The following is a 21708-nucleotide window of genomic DNA, read 5'->3' as shown; positions in this document are numbered from 1 at the left end:
AACTCTTCAGAAAGTTCTTTTTATTGCCATAAATTCAAATAGTTAAATTGAGGTTCTTCATATTTAGAATCATAAGGATTCTTATAGTTAATGTGAATACACATTATAGTTAATGTGAATATGGTTAATATTTCTTCCCTACACATTAGCAGAGAAGAGTCCAAAAAACAGTCAGAATTAGTGTGTTTTACAAAAGAAACATTTCAGATATTTGTCCCTAATAAAGGTTGTTGGTTTCTTAATATGCTAAAATTCATTAAAAAGCTAAGTGAATCTGGTTTATTGCTATTACCTCCTACAAGGAAATTCTGCATAGTATCTTTGAAAGATACCTGCATTTGTTAAAGAAAAACATTGTCCAAAATGTTTTTATCAAGTTTTAGAAATCATAGATTTTCTTTTCTGTATTTTTGCTTCCATTTAATGGTTTAATTCAAGAAAACAGTGCCAAAATTTAATCTTAAAATTTATCCCAGTATTTCTGAATAAATCCCATAAAGAATTATTCAACTCTGGTTTATATATTAATGGAAATAAAATGCAGATTTTACAGATTACTATTTTCATATAATCTTAACCCCATTTTCCCCATTTTATGCATTTCATACATATCCATCTTCAAACTTTCATAATTCCTGAATTTTCTTAATTATCTAACACCTTCTGGATGTCTGGTGAGTCTTCTGCACTGTAAGCAGATTCTTTACCATCTGAGCCACCTGATAAGCATACCTCTCAATGACTCATTTGCAATAGATATTATATTGTAAACTTTAAAAAATAAATATATTTATTATTACACTATATACTTTATATTAACTACAATTAACTTATATCTGGGTCTTTGTGAATATTTAACTATTTGCACTCAGACTCAAACACACATAAATTTATACAGGTAGATAGATGATTGATTGATAGATGGATAAAATAAAATAAACAGAGCAAACAGAATAAGTTGAATTTCAGATGCTTGTATATGCAGGCTGACAAATATAGTGTACATTTACATTATCAGAGAAACACTTTCATGATAAGAATTCAGGTCACAAAAAAGAAGCAGTGAATGTCATCAGTTCAAGAAGGCACTAAACTGTGAGCTATACTATTACCTCCAAAAAATATTTTTTATAAAAAAATCACTTTTAGAAATAACTGCTGCTGCTGCTAAGTCGCTTCAGTCATGTCCGACTCTGTGCGACCCCAGATTCTCCAGGCAAGAACACTGGAGTGGGTTGCCATTCCCTTCTCCAATGCATGAAAGTGAAAAGTGAAAGTGAAGTTGCTCAGTCATGTCTGACTCTTCGCGACCCCATGGACTGCAGCCTACCAGGCTCCTCCATCCATGGGATTTTCCAGGCAAGAGTACTGGAATGGGGTGCCATTGAATAACTGACCATAAAAGGAAAAGTCAATCAAAGTCGCTCAGTCGTGTCCGACTCTTTGCGACCCCATGGACTATACAGTTCATGGAATTCTCCAGACCAGGATACTGGAGTGGGTAGCCTTTCCTTTCTCCAGGGGATCTTCCCAATCCATGGATCAAACCAAAGTCTCCTGCATTGCAGGTAGGTTCTTTACCAGCTGAGCCACAAGGGAAGCCCTATAAAAAAGAACCAGAGATTAATATCAAGTTCTAGTGTACCTAAGTCCCCTACAATGATTTATATTTCTAAAACAAAGTACATCTCAATGTAGCATATGTTTATGAGGTTAAACATTACATGGATGACTATCCAACATAATATCTATTCTCATATTTTGCTTTTGTGAACTAGAAAGTTCAAATGAAGAAGTATAGTTATCAAAATGACTAAGCCTTAGGGTATTATAACGTTAAAAACAAAACAAGTTCTGCTAACATTTTCTAACATTATCCTAAAGTTTGGTTAATATCTAATTTTCCTGTTGTTCACTTGTGTTTTCTAAAGGAGCAAGGAAATCAAGTATGCACTATGGTTAACATTCAAAATAAAATTCTAAAACATTTGTTTTAGAAAATAGAGTTTTCTGTATATATCTAAATTAAATATTATATGATCGTTATTCTATAATTTCAATTAAACGAAGAATAGAGAGACTGAAGAGATATGTTTAAACAACTGTTTAAGTTAGAGTGGTGGCCCAAATCCCAGAAAATCTCATTGTAAGCACAGAAGTAAAAATTTTAAGCCATCTGCAGCATGTTTAAGGTTTATCCTGCACCTGGACTAAATAATTGCTAGTGGTTTATATTCTTTATGGAGGTATACATGAACAAAATCTTTTAGACTTTTAGGTCTGTTTATGACCTTTTAGACTTTAAAAGAGGCTAATAAGATACAAACTTTCAGTTATAAGTTCTAACATCTAATGTACAGTTTGGTGACTATAGTTAATAATTCTGTGTTACATACCTGAAATTTGTTAAAAGTAGATCTTAACTATGTGAGGTGATGAATATGTTAATTATCTTGATTGTGGTAATCATTTCCCACATCACATATGTATAGCATCATGATGTAAAACTCAAATAGATACAATTTTTGCCAATATATCTGGAGTAGGGAAAGAGGCTAAGAAGTTTCTATGTTAATATTGTCAGTACTTTATAATATTTAAATAAAAGTATTCTACAAAACCATCTTCACCAAAACTGGGGATAACACATGAACTTAGATTAAGTTAATTTAGTTAAAAGATTTCTATTATAGTCTAGTTTCTATGACTAGCCAAATAAAACAAATACAGTCAAGTTTTACATACTGACAGACAATACAATATGCTCAAATTTACATGAATTAAATTTAAATAAAGCAAACAGTTCTAACAGATATAACTCAACTAGACTTTTGTCAAAATTTATTTCTATTTAATAAATTATTATGATTGACATTTTCAGTTGTAAAAATTATAATTGCATGGATTTTTTTAGAAAATTCATTACTTTCAATAATTTCACAAACCTTAGTAATACAATCCCCCAAAAGTCTACAAACTTTTCACCTCATTTACCATGCTATTCTGTTCAATAAGAACCTCTGCCTTTCATTTTTCCATTATATATTATGTCAACTCAAATTTCTTTTCTACTTCATTGCTTGTGAAATTTCGATATGAATGGACTTCACATCATGAAACATGTTCTTCAGATAAATATATTGCTACTTTTATAGTGATCTAGAAGGACAGAAAATTGGGGCATTTGAAGTAAATCCCATTCTGTTAAACTACTGATTGTTGTCAAAAGAGCTTATTTTTTAAGGGTAGTGATAATAATAAAATGAAAATTTCCATAGTATGGTACAGTTCATAAAAAATTCAATAAGTATTGTCTTATTTAACCTACATAGTTGTCCTGAGAGGTAGATGGTTAGAATTATACTGAGGGTATTTAAAAAGAAACTAGGCTAAGATACAATGAGAATCTCAGCTAGACTGTAGAAGTCTATAGCTGACTGGATATCATCAGTTATATTTTTTCTTCATTTGTTTCTCTTTGGAAGATGTTTCTTTTTTTCTGTGTGTGTGTGTGTGTGTGCGCACACATATGTGCATGTGCACACACGCATGCTTTAATACTTAACAACTTTACTGAAGTATAATTAACATACACTGGACTTGTCAACTACAAATTGGAACCTGCCATGGGTACCCGCTTGTCAATGCAGGAAACATAAGAGATGCAGGTTCAATCCCTAGGTCGGGAAGATCCCTTGGAGTAGGAAATGGCAACCCACTCCAGTATTCTTACTGGGAGAATCCCATGGACAGAGGAGCCTAGTGAGCTACAGTGCCATGTGGCTATAAGAGTTGGACATGACTGAAGCAACTTAGCACACATATGGGCACTTCCAGACCATACTTGTAACCTTCCCTTGTAGCTCAGTTGGTAAAGAATCTGTCTGCAATGCAGGAGACTTGGGTTCAATTCCTAGCTTGAGAAGATCCCCTGGAGAAGGAAATGGCAACCCACTCCACTATTCTTGCCTAGAAAAATCCCATGGACAGAGAAGCCTGGGAGGCTACAGTCCATGGGGTCATAAGAGTCAGACACGACTTAGTGACTAAACCACAACCACCACATTTCAGGGCAGGGGGACACTCTTCTGAGTCCTTTTCTGCCTTCTGACTTTTTATGACTCAGTTGGTTCTACAATGCAGATTATCTCATATATTGTGTGGTTTTAGAAATGTGCTATTGGCTCATGCAAGGCAAGGACTTTTGGTGGTGAAGCTTTTTGGATGGTACTGATGCTGCCATCAGGGATATTATTTAAAAATACATGACACCTTTGATGATAAAGTCATATTATACTGGGTAATTTTGTCATAAACTATTTTATATGGATATTCATTTCTGAGTTCCTCCTATCTAGAATTTCAACCACTAAGAATTTCCAACATCTGCTGCTTTATATTCCTCTTCCCTTCCTTAGTTTTTTTCTCTTAAACACTATCACTAACATAGTAACATATTTTATTTCTCTTATTCACTGTCTGTATCCTTCACTAAAATATAAGTTCCATAGGACACACAGTTTTGTCTATTTTGTTCACAACTCTATGCCCTGCACCTATTGAGCAGGAAATAAATATCAGTTAAAAATTAACATTTATATCTGAGGACTTATGTTATTTCAAGGATTGTTGTGTAATGAAGTAGAAAACAGTATCTGAGACTAATTTTTCAAGAGCACTTGGATCTACTTGTACGTATTTTCACTGGACATGCATTACGCATAGGAGGCTACAGTCTATTAGAAAAAGATTAAAGAACTAGATAAGACCACATTCTCAGTATTCTGGAAGAAGATTGCATTTATATATTAACTTCTCTTTCTCCTGATAATACCACTATTTTGGGGGCTGTCATGTTATGGAGGGATGAATCTAATTAGGGGCAGTAGTGGTACAGAAATCAGCAGTACAGTCACTGGTCTCAGAATACTGGGGTTCAATTTTCAGCTGTTCTGCTTACTAGTTCTATACATATTAGAAGTCACTATTATTTTATGCCAAGAACTTTTATCCAGAGACTTCAAGTGTTTTTTCAGTGCTTTGAAACTGTATTTAAACCTATGGTGTATAGGAGACTAGATGCTTCTTTCTTGGAAGGTCTATCATTTGGATCAGATGTTCAAAGTCTGTCAGTATTTACAATACTTTGGGCATCAAAGATCAAGTGATACTGTTATAAATAAATCCCCTAAAGTATATACCTTTGGATTGACTTAAATATCTATAAACCAGCCATAATAATAATATTTTGCAGGCATTTAATATTTCTCAGTTTTTCATCCTCAAGTCTACATAGACCCGAGCTACAAGACAACTATATCTTTCAGTTCAGTTCAGTTCAGTCGCTCAGTCATGTCGGACTCTTTGTGACCCCATGAACCACAGCACACCAGGACTCCCTGTCCATCACCAACTCCCAGAATTTACCCAGACTCATGTCCATTGAGTCGGTGATGCCATCCAACCATCTCATCCTCTGTTGTCCTCTTCTCCTCCTGCCCTCAATCTTTCTCAGCAGCAGAGTCTTTTCAAATGAGTCAGCACTTCACATCAGGTGGTCAAAGTATTGGAGTTTCACCTTCAACATCAGTCCTTCCAATGAACACCCAAGACTGATCTCCTTTAGGATGGATTGGATCTCCTTGCAATCCAAGGGACTCTCAAGAGTCTTCTCCAACACCACAGTTCAGAAGCATTAATTCTTCAGCATTCAGCTTTCTTTATAGTCCAATTCTCACATCCATACATGACTACCGGAAAAACCATAGCCTTGACTAGATGGACCTTTGTTGACAAAGTAATGTCTCTGCTTTTTAATAGGCTGTCTAGGCTGGTTATAACTTCCCTTCCAAGGAGTAAGCGTTTAATTTCATGGCTGCAATCACCATCTGTAGTGATTTTAGAGCCCCCCAAAATAGAGTCAGCCAGTTTCCCCATCTATTTGCCATGAAGTGATGGGACCAGGTGCCATGATCTTAGTTTTCTGAATGTTGAGCTTTAAGCCAACTTTTTCACTCTCCTCTTTCAATTTCATCAAGATGCTCTTTGGTTCTTCTTCACTTTCTGCCATCTTTACTATTAAATCACTGTCTCACAGTTAAGGTTAAGTAATTTGCCTATATATGGCCTCCACAGGTGGTTCAATGGTAAAGAACCTGCCTGCAATGCAGGAGAAAGGAGTTTGATCCCTGGGTCAGGAAGATCCCCTGGAGAAGGAAATGACAACTCCAGTATTCCTGTCTGGGAAATCCCATGGACAGAGGAGTCTGGCGGACTCCAGTCCATGGGGTTGCAAAGATTTAGACATGACTAAGTGACTACACAATAAAAATTTTCCTATACTAACATGTCAGTGACAAGAAAACCTCATGTATAAAAAAAATACTATTGAATTTTACTGACAATAATGCCTATGTATTGCTTCTTTGAGAGTAAAAGTGTGTTAGGTTGCTTCAGTCGAGTCTGACTCTTTGCAGCCCCATGGACTATAGCCTGCCAGGTTCCTCTGTCTATGGAATTCTCCAGGTGAGAATACTGGAGTGGGTGTCCATGACCTTCTCCAGGGGATCTTCCTGACACAGGGACAGAACCTGAGTCTCATGCCTCCTGCACTGAGGTGGGCTCTTTACCACCACCGCCATCTGGAAAGGCCTATAAGAGTAAAAGCACCAGGCCCTATTCATTTTTGCAGCCTCAGTATCTGTAAAGTGCAGCAAATATACTACATGTTCCATATATGTTTGCTGTATAATAATTAAGCTGGATATTAGACACAGATCTTCTGATTATGAATCCCTAACATATTCTCATTTCATTAAGTCATATATCTTTTTATGAAATTAATCTAAAGGAGAGTGTCATCCCTTTGCTAATATATTGTTCTAATATTTTCTCTTATTCAACATCTTCCTCAGCCAGGGTACCAACTATTAAATAAACACATATCCATGTCACACAAAGAAAAGTAAAACACTAATCAAGAGACTAATAAAGAGAAAAATACACACTTTGTTTCTACTGATAATATATGGAAACTAAAGACAATCAATGTTTTAAACATTCAAAGACTATTTGCTTATGAGTACTTCATTTCTTACAAAGAAGATGCATCATATTATTCCACTATATTCTTTCCTAACTAAATTCTTCCCTAACACATCTTTCAGTCAGTTAGGTGAAGATCACCCGTCCAATCTGAGAGCTCTGTGATGAAGATAAGGGGAGTCTATTGACAGAGAATCAAGCTTAACAGGCGAGCAGAAAGAAGGTGAATAAGACTGTTAGAAAAGAAGGGGAAAAAAAGATGAGCAACAGGATCACTAGATATTACTAATGTTGCTACGTTGTTTTTTTGTTTGTTTTTCCTTATGAATTTCAACCACAGCATTCAAGGAATATTGGTTAATTAATGTATAAATACTCTTTTCATTAAGTCTAAGCATATGAGAAAACTGTTTTTAATCTTTTGAATATACTTTCTTTCCTTCCTAACTCCCTTCCTTCCATCTTTTTTCTTCCTTTTTTAACTGTTAGCTTTTCTATTCTGTACTTTGAGAACCACACTGAGTAAAAAATTGGGGTCTCCAAATGTTCCAAAGATTGTGCAAAGATGAATCACGTACTTGACAGGAAGAAGACATTCCTCAGTAGGCTACTAAGCCTTGTGGGGCAAGTTCCACTGGACTATAAGTATATAAACAAATATAGAAAGAATAAAATTCCATTAACTAATGATCTCAGACACTGGACTGTAAGGATGATTTATAGGCAAAAGTTGTATAACAAAGACATCCTAGTGCTTCTAAAATAATCCATATTATCCAAGATCCATTAAATTTCACATTATATAAACTCAAAGTAATTCTTATTCTCAGATTTTGACATTTGCTTACACAACATCAAATATATTTATATTTGTGAACAATAAAGCTTACTTTCTAAATGAGAAATTAAAAGGCATAACTCTTAAACTTCATAGATAAATATATCTAAACTGTAATAATTTTGTTGTACAAATAATGCAGCAAAACAATAGTGTTTCAAATAACATGTCAAATTATAGAAAGAAAAAACAACAGTATTACTAACAACTAATTTTTAAATGATATTGAATGTGGTTTGAAGAAAAAAACAGTATGTTATTCCTCATGATTTCTTAGTTAGAAGGAACATTTATGTGTTCATATTTTAAATTTTCAAATGCAACATTAAAATTATTAATATACTTTCTAGTATCAGATATATGATGGATTAATTCTTAATTTTTGTTTACTTGCAAGGCCATTTAAAAAGTGCATTTGCATTATTACAACTCATTCATCAAACAATAATGTCTATGATTGTGAAAACAGTCATGCTACTTGAATTATCCAGAATGCCTTTGAACACAGGTTATTCTTAAATGTATTTGAGAATAACCTCAAGCAGCACTTTTAAATATAGATATCATAACACTTTCAAGTTTCAGTTCAAAAACACCAAGGGTAATGCTTTATTTCAAAAATAAAACCCTTCTTTATTTAAAAAACTAAAAGCACTAATACCTTTGAACTATGTACACAAGAATTATTTTGAAAATTTAAAAAATGCCTCTAATTTCCCATTTAATGGTAAATATTGCATGCAAAAAGACTCTAGCTTCTAAACAAGTATTACAATGACCAACTGATCAGTAATTTGTATCACTTCACAAAAAAGATCTGACAGTAAATTACTGAGTCTACACATGCATGCTACAGCATAGTATCTTCAGAGTCAAAAAATAAAGTAAAATGAAATTACCCTAAAAGACATTTCAAGATTCTCTCCACCCCAGATATCCATTCCTGCATCGTAAGTTCCTATCTCTTCAAAGTAGTTTCTGTCAATAGAAAATAGGCCACCAGCCATAGTTGGGGTCCTAGTTGAAAAAAAAAACAAAAACAAAAGAATATCTTTTGAAAACAATGTGTGGAGTTTAATGAGACTATAGCAAATATTTCTGAAACATTTTAAATAAAAAGCAGTATACTTAAAAATTTCAAACTGAAAACATAAAGCCAAATTATAAGAGGTTTTAAAATTAATAAATAGCATTTTATTTCACATTTTCTGTAAAACTAAACTTAGATTAGTCTATAGTTTTTCTTATGGGTGATCAAATAGATATAAGGAACACTGGCCATTTAAGACAGGGGCATATACATCCTGTGTGAAAGGTGTAGTGAAGAGAAATCTGTGTTCTTATCACTGTCCTTAAAGAGCTGAACTAGTCATGAAACTTCTACTTGTGATCCTGTCACCTAATTATAAATTATTTTAATATGAACTCTAGAAACCTATGGAAATGGTTTCTCTATGAAAAGATCTACAATCTATTTGAATAGGAAAAACTAAGTGCTGTGAAATATTTATAGGCAATAAGTATCTAATAATAGTTACATAAGTATCATAATAGCTTTACATCTAATTGTCTACAGCTAATTGTTTTACCTAATTACAATGATAAAATGAATCATATAACCCTATAGACAAACATAAATCCTGTATACTATTCACAGGTTTAGGACATTTGGCACAGATCCAAAACTTTTTACTAGGAATAAATGATTTTGGTTCTCACATTCAAACTTTCTCTGTAGAAACTAAGAAATCAGGTGCTAACTTTCACAAGGAATAATTATTGATCTTAAAAGATTAATTAAATCAGTAGTTAATATGTGACCTATACAAAGTCTTTCTGTAAAAGCAGTATACAGTGAAACTGAAAAAGAAAATTCTAGTTCACAAATGAATCTATCTATACAACCAATGATTATTTCTGAATAGAGATTTTCAAGCTTCATAGCACATTAGCAGCCCCTGACACACCCTGAAAAAACTACACTTCCATGTTTGGGTAATTCTCTCAGGTTTAGATTTAATTGGCCGGGAATGGGGCCAGATCTTTGATACTGTGTAAAGGTCCTAAGTGATTCTACTGTGCTGCTAAATTTACTAGATCGGAAACACTGATCTAGTAACTTAGATTTAGGATGTTCATTCAGGTACACTTGACCCTTGAACAACATGGGTTTGAACTGCTTGGGTCCATTTATATGCAAATATTTTAAATAGTAAATGCCACACAACTACACAATCCAGTGTTGGGTGAGTCATCTGATGTGGAGGAACCTTGGATACCAAGGGCCTGGTATAAAGTATACTCAGATTAACCTCTGTGTTATTCAATGGTAGTTTGAGATTGTTAGAAAACTCAATGTTTTTTCTCAAAATTATGTCCTCTTCTGCCATAGGATGTGCTCGTGTCCTCTAACTGAACAGTGTATTTCATTGAAAACCACAATATAATATTGTACTTGGACACCTACCATATCACAGAGTTCTCTATTTCTCCCAGTGCTATCACTGTTTTACACTCAGGCAATTAACTGTCCATCAGTTAGAGCAGCAGAGCCTCACTTGGTCTGAGCTGTTTTATTACTTCTAGTCTTGCTGGGTTCCTATCATGGACAGTATCATTGACCTACTGAGTTGTAATCAGAAACAGTAATAAAGCTAAGCAGATGCTAATTATGACGTAGCCATGACCCTCACATGACTGGGGTTTTGGAAGTCCATGGAAATAACTATGTAAGGTACCACACTGCTGAATACTCTATTTAATGAAATGAGGAACAGAAATTGCTACAATTATCCTATTATAATGTAACTAAGTGCTTAAGAATGTTAAATGATGCATTTTTAATGATCAGTTCAGAGTGCCCATTCACTTGTATATTTACTAGTAAAGAACAAATGCATTTAACTTAAATACGTGTATTGAGTTTCATCTTATAGTTGGTGATGATTCCTACAAATATGTGAGAAATATATAATAAATGGCAACAATAAATTACATGTTAACTGTAAGAATGACTCAAATAAGTTTCACTTTTACTTGAAAAGTAACAAAATCTTTCAAAAATTTGCAATTGCTCAAAAAAAAAAAATCCTGTATTTTCTGAAGATGGATGCTACTAGGACTTTTTTTTTTGTGTTTGTATTTGAAATGGCAGTTAGCTCTCTCAAACAGTTCAGAGATATTATTCTGCCTTAAATAATATCTACAGCTGTAGCCAGTGCTATGTGGCATGTTCTGTTCTAAGTTAACTGCTCTGTAGTGTCACGCATGAACTATTTACATACACCTGTGCAGACCTTAAGTGTTCAGGGTATTTAGAAAGTATAAAACCTTCATTATAGTTGAGTTAGCTAAGATGATCTTTTTAAGCATCTCTACAATGTCACACCAACCAATTCAATCAATTACATGGGGGGCGGGGGGAAGTAATCACCCAAATGGCTTGGTAATAAATCTTTATAGTTGCTAATGTTAATCATTCAAACAAAAGTCTTAAGTGTCCTTCAATTAATTTTGGCTCCCTATAATGCTCTCATTTTGGATTGCAAAATCATCTAAAAACACTTCAGATCTAAGATGCTGAACTTTGAAATCTGCTTCACTGAATAAAAGCTTCAATTTTTTAACCCTTCCTATTTAAATTCTTTGGAAGTCCTTTTGGCGATGTTTCTTTAGCTACTCCATATTCTCACAGATGATCTCCCTTTACAAATCATTTACTTCCCTCCTCCCACCCACTCTCCAAGACCCTACTATGTCAGTAAACACCTGGCTGAGCACACTAGGTTCTCTGTCCTTGCCTGACTACATTCTTTTTATCAATATTAATATTATACAGACAAAGGTCTGTATAGTCAAAGCTATGGTTTTTCCAGTAGTCATCTATGGATGTGAGAGTTGGACCATAAAGAAGGCTGAGCACCGAAGAATTGATGTTTTTGAATTGTGGTGTTGGTGAAGACTCTTGAGAGTCCCTTGGACTGCAAGGAGATCAAACCAGTCAATCCTAAAGGAAAGCAGTCCTGAATATTCATTGGAAGGACTGATGCTGAAGCTGAAGCTATAATACTTTGGCCACCTGATGAGAAGAGCTGACTGATTGGAAAAAACTCTGATGCTGGGAAAGATAGAAGGCAGGAGGAGAAGGGGACGACAGAGGACGAGATGGTTGGATGGCATCACCGAATCAATGGACATGAGTTTAAGCAAACTCCGGGAGATGTTGAAGGACAGGGAAATCTGGCCTGCTGCAGTTCATGGGGTCAGAAAGAGTATTCAGGACCAAGCGCCTGAACAACAACAAGAAATATTAGTTCTTGGGTAAACTTACCATTCCTCATCCACTTCTGTTCCTAAAACCTTGAGAATCATTGAAATAGCAACAGGCTGAGGTCATCTGGTCACGATAAAAGTCCATGTTATTGACTCTCTGCTCAGGCCATGAACAGCTAACAATCCTTTTCTCTGTTTACTTGTTTACCTTGTCTCATCTTATATGAATCTTCCCCAAAAGTTTCAGACTCTTCTCAAAAAACTGAAGAGTAAATCAATGCATAAAATCTAAATTCTCTCAGTCCTGAAGTCTAACCTCTCTCAATTTCTATGTTAATCTTGTGTGTTTCTCAGGGCCTCTTCCTTCTTCTTGTCTTGGTGGGGGGTGGGGGATGTCTCCTCTCCTCTGAATGTGGAATAGTATTCATTCTTTTGCCTCAGTCAGCTCTTTTCTGACTATAAGCACACTTTTTCTTTCTGTTTTAAAATCACACATTGATTGACTGAGCTTCAACAATATTGTGTATTTTACAAATGGAAGGCTTATGGCAACTCTGAGCCAAGTCTGTGCTTAGTTGCTTAGTTGTGTCTGACACTTTGTGACCCAATGAACTGTAGCCCACCAGGCTCTTCTGTCAATGGGGATTCTCCAGGAAAGAATACTGGAGTGGGCTTCCATGCCCTCCTCCAGGGGATCTTCCCAACCAGGTCAATATATTACAGTGGGATTCTTTACTGATTGAGCCATAAGGAAAGCCCTTACTGGTGTCATTTTTCCAAGAGCATTTGCCTACACTATGTCTCTGTGTCAATTTTGGTAAATTCATAGTATTTAAAATTTTAAATTATTATATTTGCTATGCTGATCTGTAATCAGTTATCTTTGACATTACTATTGTAGTTTGGGCACCATGAACCACGCCCTTATAAAACTGGCAACTTCATCAATCAATGAAGACCTACAAGACCTTCTAGAACTAACACGAAAAAAAGATGTCCTTTTCATCATAGAGGACTGAAATGCAAAAGTAAGAAGTCAAGAAACACCCAGAGTAACAGGCAAATTTGGCCTTTGAGTATGGAATGAAGCAGGGCAAAGTTTAACAGACTTTTGCCAAGAGAACACACTGGTCATACCAAACACCCTCTTCCAACAACACAAGAGACAACTCTACACATGGACATCACCAGATGGTCAACACCGAAATCAGATTGATTATAATCTTTGAAGCCGAAGATGGAGAAGCTCTATACAGTCAGCAAAAAACAAGACTGGCAGCTGACTGTGGCTCGGGTCATGAACTCCTTATTGCCAAATTTCAGACTTAAATTGAAGAAAGTAGGGAAAACCACTAGACCATTCAGGTATGACCTAAATCAAATCCCTTACAATTATACAGTGGAAGTGACAAATAGATTCAAGGGATTAGATCTGATAGACAGAGCGCCTGAAGAACTATGGACAGAGGTTCTGACATTGTACAGGAGTAGTGATCAAAACCATCCCCAAGAAAAAGAAATGCAAAATGGCAAAAGGTTGTCTGAGGAGGCCTTACAAATAGCAGTGAAAAGAAGAGAAACGAAAGGCAAAGGAGAAAAGGAAAGATATACCCATCTGAATGCAGAGTTCCAAAGAATAGAAAGAAGAGATAAGAAAGACTTCCTCAGTGAACAATGCAAACAAATAGAGGAAAACAATAGAATGGAAAGACTTAGAGATCTCCTAAGAAAATTAGAGATCTCTTCAAAGCAACATTTCATGCAAAGATGGACACAATAAAGGACAGAAACGTTATGGACCTAACAGAAGCAGACGGTATTAAGAAGAGGTGGCAAGAATACATAGAACTATACAAAAAAGATCTTAATGACCCAGATAACCATGATGGGGTGATCACTCACCTAGAGCCTGACATCCTGAAGTGTTACGTCAAGGCTTAGGAAGCACCACTACGAATAAATCTAGTAGAGACGATGGAATTCCAGCTGAGCTATTTCAAATCCTGAAAGATGATGTACTCAATACGCCAGCAAATTTGGAAAATTCAGCAGTGGCCACAGGAATGGAAAAAGTGTTTTCATTCCAATCTCAAAGAAAAGCAATGCCAAAGAATGTTCAAACTACCACACAATTGCACTCATTTCACACACTAGCAAGGTAATGCTCAAAATTCTCCAAGCTAGGCTTCAAAAGTTCATGAACCAAAAACTTCCAGTGAATTCAAGCTGGATTTAGAAAAGGCAGAGGAACCACAGATCAAATTGCCAACACCCTTTGTATCATAGAAAAAACAAAAGAATTCCAGAAAAACATCTACTTCTTAGTCATTAACTATGCCAAAGCTTTTGACTGTGTGGATCAAAACAAACTGGAAAATTCTTAAAGAGATGGGAATACCAGAACACCTTACATGCCTCCTGAGAAACCTGTGTGCAGGTCAAGAAGCAACAGCTAGAACAGGACATGCAACAACGGACTGGTTCCAAATTGGGAAAGGAATACATCAAGGCTGTGCATTGCACCCTGCTTATTTAACTTCTATGCAGAGTACATCATGTGAAATGCTGGGCTGGATGAAGTACAAGCTGGAATCAACAAAGCCGGGGAAAACACCAATAACCTCAGATATGCAGATGACACCACAAGTACCACGTAGTCAAAGCTATGGCGTTTCCAGTATTCATGTAGACTATAGTCCACTATTCATGGATATAAAGAAGGCTGAGCACTGAAGAATTGATACTTTTGAACTGTGGTGTTGGAGAAAACTCTTGAAATTCCCTTGGACTGAAAGGAGATCAAATCAATCAATCCTAAAGGAATTCAACCCTGAATATTCATTGGAAGAACTGATGCTAAAGCTCCAAATACTTTTGCCACCTGATGTGAAGAGCCAACTCATAAGAAAAGGCCTTAATGCTGGGAAAGATTGAAGGTAGTAGAAGGGGATGACAGAGGACGAGATGGATGGATAGCATCACCAACTCAATGTGCATGAGTTTGAGTAAACTCTGACAGATGGTGACGGACAGGGAAGCCTGGCATGCTGCAGTTGTGGGAGATGGTGAAGAACAGGGAAGACTGGCATGCTGCAGTCCATGGGGTTGCAAGGAGTTGGACATGACTGAGCAACTAAACAAGAATCAATCAATGCTGTTAGTGTCCTGACTTCAATACCATCCAACTTTTCCCCTATTTCTCTTCTTCTCCTTGGGCCTCTCTGTTCCCTGAGACCAACTGGTATCCCTACAATGATTTCTAAGTGTTCAAGTGAAAGAAAAATTCACACATATCTCACTTCAAATAAATAACTAGAAATGAGTCAGCTTAGTGAGGAAGGTGTGATAAAAGTCAAGACAGTCCTAGGATAGGTCTCTTGTACCAAATAAATACGTTGTGAATGCAATGAAAAACTTCTTGAAGAAAATTAAAAGTGCTACTCCAGTAAACCATGAATAATAAGAAAGCAAGACAGTCTTATTGCTGATACGGAGAAGATTTGAGTGGTCTGCATAGAAAATCAAATCAGCTACATTTCCTAATCAAAACTTAATCTGGAGCAAGGCCCTAACTCTCTTCACTTTTATCAAGCCAGAAAGAAGAAAGTTTGGAAGCTAGAAGAGGTTGCTTTATAAAGTTTAAGGAAAGGAGCTGTCTCTATAACATAAAAATCAAAGGGAAGAGGCAAGTGCTGATGTAGAAGCTTCAAATTATGTGGAACTCTAGCTGAGATAATTAAGGAAGGTCACTATAGTAACAGCAGATTTTCCATGTAGATTAAACAGCCTTATATTGGCTGAAAATGCCATCTTAGTATCTACAGCTAGAGAGGAGAAGTCAATGCTTGGGTTTCAAAGCTTCAGTGGATAGTCAGTCTTATCAGGGGCTAGTGAAACTGGTGACTTTAAGTTGAAGCCAATGCTACTTTACCATTCTGAAAACCCTAAAGCCCTTGAGAATTGTGCTGTATCTACTCTACCTATTACCTCTAAAGGGAGCAACAAAGCCTAGATAACAGCACATCTGTTTACAACACGGTTTATTGAATATTTTAAGCTCATTATTGAGACCTACTGCTCAGAATAAAAGATTTCTTTCAAAATATTATTGTTCATTGACAATTCATCTGGTCACCGTAGAGCGCTAATGGAGATGTACAACAACATTAATATTGTTCTCATGCTTGCTAACACAACATCCATTCTGCAGCCCATGGATCAAGCAGTACTTTTGATTTTCACATCTTAATCCTTAAGAAATACACTTCATTAGGTTGTAGTTGTCATTGGTAGTGATTCCTCTGATGGATCTGGGAAAAATCAATCGAAAACTTTCTGGAAAAGATACACCCATCTAGATGCCATTAAGAACATTCACACTTCATGGGAAGAGGTCATAATATCAATATTACTAGGAATTTGGAACAAGTTAATTGCAATCCTCAAGAACGACTTTGAGGGGTTCAAAACTTCAGTGCAGGATACAACTGCAGATGTGGTAGAAATATCAAGAGAACTAGAATTAGAGGTGGAGCCTAAAGATGTGCCTGAACTGCTGCAAACTCATAAGAAAACTTTATGATGTGGAATTGCTTCTTATTAATGAGCAGAGAAAGTTTATGGAGATGGAATCTATTCCTGGTGAAGAGTCTGTGAAAACTGGGGAATGACAACAAAAGATTTAGAAACTATATAAACTTAGTTGATAAAGCAGTGACAGGATTTGAGAGGACTGACTCCAGTTTTGAAAGGATTTCTGTAAATAAAATGTTATCTAATAACATTACACGCTACAGAGAAATAGTTTGTGAAAGGAAGAGTCAATCGATGTGGTAAGCTTTACTGTCTTAAGAAATTTCTACAATCACACCAACTTTCTAGTAAGCCCACCCTGATTTGTCAGCAGGCATCAACAGCAATATCCAGGCAAGACCCTTCACCCCTGTAGGCTCAGATAATGGTTAGAATTTTTTAGCAAGTATTTTTTAGCTAAGGTATATACATTGTTTTAGATGCAGTGCTCTTGCATACTTAATAGACTACAGCATGATATAAACATAACTTTTAAGTGCACCAGGATACCAGAAAATGTCTTTCTCACTTTAACCCAATATTCACTTTATTGCAGCAACCTGGAGCCAAACCCACAACCTCTAAGGTATACCTGCAACCTTTCAGCTACCTGTTCATTGACTATTGAAAGTGAGTTGCTCAGTCACGTCTGACACTTTGTGACCCCGTGAACTGTAGCCTGCCAGCTTCTTCTATCCATGAGATTCTCTGTCCATAGGATTCTCTAAGCAAGAATATTGGAGTAGTTTGTCATTTCCTTCCCCAAGGGGTCTTCCCAACCCAGGGATCAAACTCAGGTCTTCTGCATTGCAGGCAGATTCTTCACTGGCTGAGCCATCAGGGAAGTCTCTGTTCATTGACTATTACATCTGTATGTCATGCCTTTGATTTTTAGATTGTCCCTTTGAGCTTACAAAACTGCTCAATTAAGTTCTGTCCTAAACTACATCTTCACTCCATTCTATTGCTCATTTAAACCAGGGACATTTATTTTCTATATCTTTCACTGGTGACCTTATTGAAAGGATGCTTTTTACATACTCCCTCAACTCCTCTTGACCTTCTAACTAGAATCTGGATCTTTCTCCCATCCCTGCAATAACTTCTTTCTGGAAGAGACTATTGATTATGAACTTCAATAGCCTTTCCTCTATCTATCAGCCTCCTTGCTTGAAATTCTTTTCACCTCTGACTCCCACTGCATTGTTCTAGAGAGTTTTCTCCTTCTACCAATTTGAATATTGTATGATACTTATTGATGCCCCTTCCTTTCCATTGCTGGATGTCAGATCTCAAAATGTAGTCTTCTCAAGGGTCTCTCAGAGGACCTTTTCTCTTTCTAAACTCTTTACTTGGTCTTATGCCTTTAGCGTCACCTCTATGAGGTTGACTCTTAATTTAGGTAGTCTCTTCTCTGCATTGGTTGTGCTCTTTCAATAACTCATTAGATGCTTTCTTTAAAAAACTCCTCCTGACTCTGCTCAGTGTATATAACAGAGAAAGTGCTACCATGTCTGCTTCTCTTTCAAAGACCTCTATTTCCTTCTAAAGTCCTAAGACTTTATTCATCAGATTTTATTTCATCAAACCACTATTCAGCACCTTTATCATTTTGCCTCATTCAGTCATTTCCCACAGACTTCCTCCTTTTTAAGTATTTTTTGACACATCTCTGTTACCCAATTTTCATCCTTATTTCTAACTATTTGTTATGGAATGTTCTTGCTTCTGCAGTCTGCAACTTCCAAAATGTATTCTACAAACCATAGCCTGATTAATTTCTCTAAATAAAAATTCCTTTTAAAACATTAACCAGATGTTCGAAAATCTGTATTTAAAAAATTTCAGATTTTATATTATTTTGCCATCAGTGACCTAGAGCTACCCAATGAGCTCCTTCATTTAACTATCTTTATGTATTTAAAGTGCTTAGTGGGCTTCTCAGGTGGCGCTAGTAGTAAAGAACCTGCCTGCCAAAGCAAGAGATACAGAAGACATGGGTTCAATTGATCCCTGGATCAGGAAGATCCCCTGGAGGAGGGCATGCATCCCATTCCAGTATCCTTGCCTGGAAAATCCCATGGACAAGGGAACCTGGGGGGATACAGTCCATGAGGTCACAGAGAGTCAGACATGACTGAAGCAATTAAGCATGTACACATGCAAAAAGTTTAGTTGTTTGCAGTAAATGCTTCACACTTTCAAACCTTAGTACATCTATTCATCCATTTGCCACTTAAATCTTCCTTTGTAAACTCCCCTTAAATGTTTAAACCTGCTCCAGGTTGATGTAATATTTATGTAGTCCATACAAGCTGGCTTTGGTACAAACCTCTTCCCTCCAATCTGGTTGTCATCTTTCCCTTCTTGCTTGTACTATAGCACTGTTTCTCTTGAGGCAACTGTCACTTCTTATTGAGTATTATATTTATTACTATAAACATCTTACCACTTTTATAAGTACAGTTAATATATTGGTTTAATAGTAATAGACATTTATTGAATAAGTGAAATAAAAAAGAAAGAATATGAATCCCCGTGTCCATATTGTCAAAGTTACCTGCAACTGTATTTCTGAAACTGTGAAAAAATAATTATTTGCTTACATCTGCTAAATTGATAATAAAGATGGCTTCATGAATTCCAGGATATTTAAAGACCTTATCATCTAGTAAGAATTTTGGGAATTGAGTTTGATAGTATTTTAAGAAATAAAGATATAAAGCTTTACAACAACACAGAGTAGTGAAGAACTTGAAAAGTAAGGATTTGACAAGGAAAAATACTGACAATTTTCATCAAAACTTCATAAGGCAAAAGAAATTGTGATAGAATACATTTGATTATTCAGTAATGCTAAAGTGGAATGATGCATTTTCACCAATAAGATGATATATCCTGTATACACTGGGCTGGTATAAGCACCGTGTGTATGAAAAGAAGGTACACAGTAAAGAGACTCCAAGATGAAGCTAGTTAGTTTTAGGAGTATGGACTTTGTATCTGGACTGACTAGGTTTGAAGCTCAATTCCACAATGTGACCTTCAGCAAGTCCCTTTTCCGTTCTTTAATTTGATCATCTATAAGTTGGGGATATGCGTTAATGTATGTGATACTCTTAGAATAGTATCAGCACTAAGCAAGTACTGCACACTTAAATTTTAGTTTTAGTGAAGAAGAGGAAAACATCTGTTTGTCAAGATGATAATCAGCTCTATCTTATTTTCAGACCCTAATTAATTTTTATTAGAAGTGTAATATTTTAGGGCTTTAAAATCCCTACAGATTTGATCAACCAAATTTAACTGCAGTGTATTTAAATATCTTGTTCAGGGACCCCTAAGTAGTTGATGGTCCAGTTGAGAAAAAAATTCCTTCTATATATCAATCATCTATCTCTCCATCTAAACAGCTTCCGGTTATCCATATAACTCACACAACAAAATATTTGATATAGCTAATTTGAAAGTCTTTTCCTGATTTCAAGCTCCAAATTTATGTACCATGTTTTTCTGTGAATGTTAGTACTGCTCTTCAAAGCAATTTCTTTTAAAGTTATTGAAACATCACTTCTTCTCACTAATCCTTTGATATACTAGGATTCTATTTAATCTTACTTGGCAAATAACCAGGGTCTCTGGAGAAAAGTCTGAAGAAGATTTGTGAGACTATAGCTCAGCTTTCGGCTGTTATTTGCAGTGGTCAAATTCCACAGTATCTAGACAACCAGTTTTAGCTCTGCATTAATAATATTTCTCACATATTATAAACCATGATAAAGAGAAATATCTTTATGATATTTTATCTATATTTTATCTATATGATAAAAAGAAAGCATAAATATTTTATTATTTATACAAATGTGAGGCAAATTGCTGAAATAGTTCCATAAGTTTGATTTTGTTCAAGTCATAAAAAAAAATAATGACTTCAATTGGTTAACCACTGTGAATGTTTAGAAACTAAAGGAAATTTAGACACTGAGTTTCTCTCCTTCCTTCTGTATTCTGTCAACTATACTTAATATAAAAAAAGAAGAAAAGAAAGAAAGGAAGCAGAGGCATAAACTATTCTTTTACTAGAGTAAATAATGAATAATTGCATATTGAATGTAATTAAAGGTTTTTGGATAGAAAAAAGCAGGAAGTTTAGTGGAATATTGCACATCACAACACTGATTTGAACATATGTTTGAGTAAGAAGATGCAGCTTTTGGTACAGAAGAAACTGTTACTTTAAGAGTTATGCCAACTTAGGCTCTGAGCAGGAAGCTTGTTCAGATCCTGCAGAGTCTATGGAACACAAATAATTTCAAAGCTATATTTAAAGGATAAGAAAAAAATTAAAGTTCTGCCCAATAGGGACAAATGGCTTGTTTTTCTGCCAAAGAATCCATTTATCAAGAAGTACTAGAATCAAATACATTAACTTGTGCTTAAGGACCTATAGTCCCAAAGAAGGAACAGTTTTTTTTCTTTTTCCTAAATCCTTTTTCATAATCCTCAGCACTTGATAAAACTCTAAACTTCCAAAGAGGATATACAGTAAATGGTGCAAATTCCCTTATTTTTTTTCATTTAATGCTTTAGATGGGTCAAAATAAAAAATGGGGCCAGATGTTTTAAAATGTTTTTGTTAATTATTCCATATATAAATATGATAGTTTATTTATCACCATGTAAACTTTCTGTACTAGTCTTGTTTCCATCTCAACAGATTGCTAGGAAACTCTTGCATATTATCCCCTAAACCATTAGGAAGTAATATACTATAACGGTGCTATTTTCTCCAAAGAATATAAAGATTCCACCTGGGGTAGAATATTTTTTTCTCAAAATCAACATATATTAGATTTCAATACAAGTAGGTATGAATGTTGAACTGTTGAACATTCTTAAGTTCAACTCTTTTGAAATCTACTCTATGCACAAACTTCACTTTCTCTGTGCTGTTTCTTTAGCATCTCTTATTTTAAAGAGGT

At 35.5% G+C, this 21708-nt stretch overlaps 1 protein-coding gene across 2 annotated transcripts in view; it reads right to left on the bottom strand.

The window, feature by feature from the left end:
• GALNT13 (polypeptide N-acetylgalactosaminyltransferase 13) overlaps nucleotides 1–21708 on the bottom strand; it is a 672291-nt gene that overhangs the window by 223608 nt on the left and 426975 nt on the right. For both annotated transcript variants that reach the window (XM_005896463.2, XM_070380823.1), the window contains exon 8: nucleotides 8782–8899. In XM_005896463.2, coding sequence (XP_005896525.1) covers nucleotides 8782–8899 — 118 coding nt within the window. The remainder of the gene's footprint in view (nucleotides 1–8781; nucleotides 8900–21708) is intronic.

Source organism: Bos mutus, chromosome 2 (assembly GCF_027580195.1).
Source record: "Bos mutus isolate GX-2022 chromosome 2, NWIPB_WYAK_1.1, whole genome shotgun sequence".
Taxonomy (NCBI): domain Eukaryota; kingdom Metazoa; phylum Chordata; class Mammalia; order Artiodactyla; family Bovidae; genus Bos; species Bos mutus.
Note: the sequence above shows the minus strand (reverse complement) of the source record. Positions and strands in the feature narration are given on the sequence as shown.